Source organism: Atta cephalotes, assembly GCF_000143395.1.
Source record: "Atta cephalotes unplaced genomic scaffold scaffold00030, whole genome shotgun sequence".
Lineage (NCBI taxonomy): Eukaryota > Metazoa > Arthropoda > Insecta > Hymenoptera > Formicidae > Atta > Atta cephalotes.
In genome coordinates, this window is record NW_012130094.1 from 2,645,683 (window position 1) to 2,653,180 (window position 7,498).

The 7,498-nt window shown below is 35.9% G+C and overlaps 1 protein-coding gene across 1 annotated transcript in view; it reads left to right on the forward strand.

Annotated features, from left to right (window-relative positions):
- The window catches only part of LOC105620883 (insulin-like growth factor-binding protein complex acid labile subunit), a 251,790-nt gene that overhangs the window by 172,531 nt on the left and 71,761 nt on the right, over positions 1-7,498 (forward strand). Inside the window, exon 4 of the mRNA XM_012202360.1 lies at positions 5,654-5,692. Within this exon, the coding sequence (XP_012057750.1) occupies positions 5,654-5,692 (39 nt within the window). The remainder of the gene's footprint in view (positions 1-5,653; positions 5,693-7,498) is intronic.

Here is a 7,498-nt window from a genome sequence, read left to right on the forward strand (position 1 = left end):
CTACTATACACACACACACACACACACACACACACACACACACACACACACACACACACACACACAACACACACACACACACACACACACACGTATACAGACTATATTTTTCGCCGTCGACGAAGGTGAACGATAGAACGTAGAATTAAATATTTCTTCATCTAACACAAGTACTCTTTCTTCTCTTCATCGATTCTTCATTTTCTCTTTGACCGTGATCTCTTGCTATAATTTACTATTCCACTCTGCTTTCCTTTCGAGTCAGTCGCCTTTGCCCAGCTCGCTATAAATTACTCTTTCGTTACTCTGGGCGCACTAATCGATCTAGCTCGCGCCTTTATCCTTTCGCTGAAACTTTCGACCGCACCCTCAATCCTCCATTCCTCTGTCTCCGCGTCCCTTCTCGACCCGCCCTGTCGGTGCGTCCATATTCCGCCTTTCCTCGATAGTCTGCGGTCCATCGAGTTTAAGATCCAGATCTCCGTGGAAATACCTTCGTCTAAAATTCCCTGCCACCCCGACTCTTCACGACCTTTCATTCTCTCAACCATCCCTCTGCTTCTATACTCTTCGAGTACTCCCTGTCTTTTTCTTTCACCTTTGTTCCTCCCCTCCCCTCTCTCTTTCATCCGCCCCTTGCGTCGTCTCTATTCGTTTCGTTTTCTTTCTTTTTTCTTTCTATCTTGACTTTTTTCTTCATCGCGCTCACCCTCGTTCTCCGCCTCCATCGCCTTCTCGTAAGGAAGGTCGTAATTGGCCCTTCGGCCACGAGCGACCACGGTGGAAAGTAGCCGAGAAAGCGAACTACGGGAAAGGATTGGGGGTTTGCGGAGATAGGGTAATAGCGGGAGCAACGGTAGTGAGAGATCCTCGGGAGTGTCTACCCTATATCACGGAGACTGCCGGGAAGTACAAGGGACACGGGGCTCTTCCTTCTACTCTCCTGGGAGTGAGTCGGCCATCCCGTCGCTCTGAACTTTACCCGGGGTGAGATATGCAGAAATTAAATATTCATTCGGGTTACCATCCCTCGGTCTCTATTTCTCTTTTTCTCTCTCTTCTTCCCCTTCTCTCCTCTCTCTCTCATTCATTCACCATCCACCTTTCTCTCTCCTACACGTGTCGTCCCATCTGATTCTTTTCTTCTTTTTTCTCAAAAGTAATGCCCTGGCTCGAAGCCAGTTCCGCCGAAACTCTCGATGTTCGACATCCTTTCGTCTTGCATGCATCGTACGCGCCGTAGAAGAAAAGTAATGATGTGCATAAATGTACAGAGAATACAAAATTATTCATGCTCCAGAGATTATTCATGCTTCTCAAATCTTATAGATACCAAAAGCAAAATTGGCAAAAGGAGATATCTATCAAATATATCGGCCATAAGTGCCACAACGAATATTAAAGAATTTCATTTAGCAATGATTTTTGTAACTTAACTAATTAAAGTTCTGTTATTATTCTCCGATTAGTTTCGAACAAGTATTTTATCACTATTTTAAACTTATTAATTAACGAGGACTTAATGAAGTATGACATGGAATGCGTGAAATTTGACAAATCTAGCTTAAAACTACGTCAATAATAATCTACAATTGACGGATTGTGCTCCACTTCTGTGGTATCCTATGTATATATAAAAGTATATCGTATATTATTTCTCTTTGTCGCGCATCTGATGCTCTCCGTTGTTCCGCCGCCTTTTCTACGAGCTCGACTATTTCCATGGACTCGGAATCGCGTCGAAAACGTACCTGTTGAACCAACCACCGACTTCGATGAAATAATGACGAGTGGCTTATGCGCCGTCTGCAGCCACCGCGTCGCGCCAGCGGGAGGGCTGTTGGAGCATAGGGCAGGATGCAGCCGTGCTGCGTTGCGCAATGTGCCATACCATCCTTCCCGTCTCACCTCTCTATCCTCCCACCTGCATCCAGAAGAGGTATTCTCTGTTGGTGCGGAATTGCATCGTCCTCTCTGCATCCTTCATCCTGAACACATCCTGCAGGATGAACGCGGCTGTGGTTTTGAGGAGGCGAAACGCTTCGCTCGGATAAAAGGATTTGTTTTACTGCTATGAGGCGCCAAGCGAAGAGCGAGGACAGGAGAGGAATGAGATTTGAATAGCGTTGTCGTCGTGTCGTCGCACAAGCGGATCACTAAATTGTCGGAATCGCACGGCCGATAATTTGCGTCGCCTCACCATCGGCGGTTTTACGGCCGGGATTGCTCTCGGAACTCTCGGTCGTTCTTAGCTTTCAATATATTTCTAGGAAATTCCGAGCTCGCGTTTAAGTACATTTGTAAATGTGATATTTTCAGTGAATATGAAGCGAGTATAAAGAAAATGAAGTTAAATTAGTTTATTCGAAATGCATGTATTTATATTTTGAGATTAAAACAATATTACGTGAAGCTTTAAAATTTATTTCGTGATTAAACAAAATATTTTCGTAATAGAATTAATTTCGCAGAATTAATTTCATATTTATTTTAGATAGGAGAAACGAATAATAATTTCCTTAGTTCTTCGGTGCTTCGTTTATATATACAAATGAGTTTCATATTAATTCTTCGTTCATTTTATTTTTTTCTTTGTTCCTTCTGGAATAAGTGAGAAAATTACGAACACAGATTTCAGAAACTAAAGGTTCGTTTCCCATATGTCTTGAGAATGGTAATATCTACTCCTAATTTATATCCCACGCGACAAGATTTCTAATTATGTGAATCTAATCCACTCACGACTATTTCCCCAGTAAGAATTGATAACTTCTTTCCTCTCCCTCATCTCCTTTCAATTACTATAATCAACATTCTACGCTAATGGAACTTTATAAAATAAATTAAATAATTTGTCTGTTTTAATTAATTGTAATTATTTTAAGAAATTTATTAATTTCAATATCGAGATTGAAAATATTGTGAAAGAAATTTAATAGAGAAAAGGTTATTAATTTGCGAAATAAAAATTTTCGAGATAAGATTTCAGAATTTTCAGTGGCACATGATTTTTTTATACCTGATGAATGGCAAATTAATCAGGTTTCATGCCTTTATTATTATATTTTTTTTTTTTACTTTATTATTAAATCTGATTACAATATTTATGACCATATTAAGTATACATGATATATGTATACAAATATATATGTATACAAATCCAGAGCTGAGGAAAAATTGAAATAAATTCTGTAAAAATATTTATTTAAAGGATTTATGAAAAATACTATTTGAAATAAGTATTTTATATAATAAATATATAAAAAAGAGGCAAATTTAGTATTAACATTTACCTGAAATATTTACTTGAAATAAAATACTTGGCATTTCGATATTTCATGGTAAAACAGAATGAACTTCTATTTTCTGTTTTCTATTTACTATTTTCTATTTTTTTGTTAAGAAATAGAAAATAGAAAATAGAAATATTCTTTTACTAGGAAATATTGAAATATCAAATAAATAATTCTATTTTAAATAAATATTAATGTAAATGGTAAATACTATTTGTCTTTTTTATATTTACTATGCAGAATATTTCAAATAGTATTTCTATAAACACATTCTTTAAATAAATATTTTTTAAATCTATTAAATCTATTTTAATTTTTTTCCTGCATTAAAAAAATATATTTATTATTGTTTTCTATTTTCCCCAGCACAGTATAAATCTTTGAAGAAATTTCAATAATTTATCTTCCCAATTATTTTCTCAAAATGAATGTTCTTCGATATCTTCTAGCGCCAGCGAATGCTTCTTGTACGAGAGAATAAAATTCCTTTCGGATGTTCTGGCTTCTCACGATTGGCAATAATACCTCGAGCGAGTTTCATCCTACGATGATCTCATGTGCGTGTCTCGGAGCATCGCTTTCATATCGTTTCGAGAACGTAACGATTCAGAGAAATGCGTTATTATCATTATTTGTGATTCGTCATCTGAGTAGTTATATGACGATGAAGGAAATCGTATAGGATTAAGAATGGAATGTCAAAACCTATAAATTTTATTACATCTATATTCCATTTTATTTGAACAATTTTCGTTTTAATGTTTAAATCTCTCTCTCTCTCTCTCTCTCTCTCCTTCTAACTTATTTCTTCTTTAATAATCGTATCATAAACTATTTTTTATGATAAAGATGTTGAGAAATAACAACCAAAATTTGGAATGGAAATAGAATTTTAGCTTCAGAGACATTTTCGATGAAAAGTTAATTCTCATTCAGAAATTTATGGACAGTTTTGTAGGAGATCCATTTTGTGATGAAAACTCTACTTCTGCATTTGAAAATGACTAAAATTATCGACGTTTTGCATGAATTCAGATCGATAATGAAAGGGTTAATAATCCGACAAGCTGATTTCATGTTTCAGCCAGAATCGTAACGACCCGACCGGTGATCATGCCGCGCGTTTCACGGCGTGGTTTGAATTTCGACTTGAATGCGAGCCAATATGGGGTACATAACTCTGTGCCGACCATTAATTTCGCTTTTACGAGGCAAATGAACCATGCCCGCGCTCGTAAGATCGTGAAGTTTACATTTTTAACGACGGAACACGTTCGCCCCCGGTGTGCGTCGTGAATTTGTTTCGCGGTGGGCGAACGAGCGAGCGAGCGAAACCACAACGATCGATTCTCCATGCTTAGAAGGGCGCTTCCTTTCGCAAAAGATAGATTTAATCCTAGGAAGAGTCTGATTTACAGCGTAACATTCTTAGAGTAGGTCTAGCGATCTGTTATCAATCATTAAAAATATATTTTCCTTTTAAACTTAAATTCAGATTAATACATCAATAAATATTCACACATATTCGTACTATAACAGAATTATACTTTTTATGCATTTCCATTGTAGTCTTTCATACTTCAAATATTTGTCTTTTTAAGAGAAATCTTTACTAAAATTTTCTTTGATCAATCAAAAATAATTTGTAGACTTATATTGAGACAAATATAATTTTCTATAATTTTCCTATAAAGCCGATGATCTACTTAATACTTTTATTAATATTTGAGTTAAATATCTATTAAACTCGTACGATGAAAGGTATTTATTATATTTATGAGGAAAATAGAAAATTGTTGTATAATAAAAATTACAAAATAATTCTGTAAAGGTAATAAACAAGAATTATAACGAATAGTCTCATGAAAGATCTAAATATAAGCCAGACGGTTTAATTCGTGTTAGTAACATAGATAACTTTTGGTAATAAAGGGCAATGTTACAAGGGCATTGTGCCATGTTACAATCGCTCCTGCGCTCCTCTATAATATCGATATATCGGAATCCCGATGAGACTCTGGCATTGTCGACTGCAACAGCGCGGTTAGAGGTATTTCCTATCGACAAGGGAAGGACTTTAACTAGTTAAAGCCACTTTCAGTAAGGGTCGCATTGCCGTAACCTCTTTACGGAATTACGACCCTTATGGAAAATTCCGAAGGAATTCGTCGGCTACGAACGGAAACTCGTTAAATTAATTTGCCCCAAGAACGCGATACCGTCACCGACGTAATTATAAAATTACGAGACTTGCGGCAAATTGATTTATATGCATCTTATCAGTTGTGTCTGATTAAATACATGATTAAATATGTTTACAATAACGATCATTAATTCCTGCAATTTTGGTTTTATTTCAGAGCGATCGGCAGAGAAGTGAACAACAAAAAACACACGTAGTAAGTCTTTTTATAAATATCTTTATGAATTCTATCCAGCCAAATGGCACGTTTGTGAACTGAAAATTAAAGTTTTTCTAAATTAAATTGAAATATTATTTAAGCTTTAAAATTCAGCTTACATTGATAAGGCCTTTTCGTTACTTATTGTGTGTATTTACATTATAATCTTATAACATTTTGTTTATTTCACGTATTTTTCGTTATGTACACTAGTTAACAAAATATTATCATTAGCCTCAGTGATCGAATTGGTTGAGACACGGAAAGTTCGAATTCTGACTGAGGTAATATTTTTTGCAATAAATTATTTACAGCTTTTTAAAATACTTACTAGCATTAAATTATTCACAGTTTTTTAGGATGCTTATTAGCATATATCAATATAATCAAATTGCTTGGTATTAAATTTGAAGATATTACTAGCGCAGTTTAGTTTAAGATCGCTTTTAAAAATTGAAAATAATTTCGAGTGAAAGAGCGGGGGGGGGGAGTAGAATTAGATATGTATATAAATTCATACCACGAAATATTATTTAAGCCTTAAGATACAATTCAGACCGCGAAAAGACCTTTTTTTCCTTCTTTAAAATTTTTCTATTAACCCCGATAAAAGCAAGGAGCAAAAAGAATTCGACAGTATCCTTTGACATCGCTTACAAAAGTACAAACATACTGACTTTGGACACCAGTTCATACCAATCACAAAATCAATATCTCACTAAATTGACGTAACATTGTTTGCCGTTGCTCTACTGTATCGCAATTGTATGTGTATAGCAAACGTTGACGTAGATGGTCACTAAAGTTCAAAGTAATTTCAGGTCGCGCGGCAAAACATTTAGCACAGATTCCTTAGCGTCCATTGACGATCTCGGAACACGTCCGCGGCATTGTTTGAGTTTCGATTTGAACACGGTCCAATATGTACCGTGTGGTACATAGTCTATATTAGCTTCTCATTTGCCTGGTACATGCGAGAAAGCAGCCAATTAAATTAACTAATAATACGCATCATAATCACCTTACATCACCGTTCGATCAATTATCAATTACTTGACAGTGAAACGTCGCGACAAATTATCAAGTACAATTATTGTATAAAAATATGATTAATTTTAAATATTATTTAAAAAATTATAATGAATTATGAATATTGTGTAATTATGACTCATATAAAAATTGTTCCTTTTGAGATATTTATATATAATCAGATATCAATCGAAAAAGTCGATTTTTAATTGAAAATCGAAATCATTCTCTTTTCATGCGGGTAATTTTGAAAAGTTTTCTCATAGAAAGTAGTTTTCTCGTTTTAAATCTGATTGCGTGGAACATACAAGTAGGATGAGCCAGATGATACACCGTAATGTAAGAGAACCGAGTTATTGCTCTCGATTTTATACAGCGTGGAATTTTCAGATAAAATGAGAAAGCAATAGGACGCATCAGGAGTTAATGGCGAAACATTTACCGAATCTCTTCGAGCGTGCTTCGCGACATCGTCGTTCGAGTCTCGACTTGAACCCAAGCCAATCTGCGGACCGCTGTTTTGCCCTTCAGAGCGCGACGAATCGCATCGTAAGGACGATCGTTATGGCGATTCCTTAAAATCCTTATTCCATGGCTCACCGCTACCATCGCTGCTGTCATTGAGAGAGAGAGAGAGAGAGAGAGAGAGAGAGAGAGAGAGAGTACGAACGTACTTTACTTAAATTATTATTACTACTTACCGTAACGTTACTTATTACTTCCACAACAAGAACAAGACGGACCGGACAGGTAATTTCGACTCCTGCCACACCA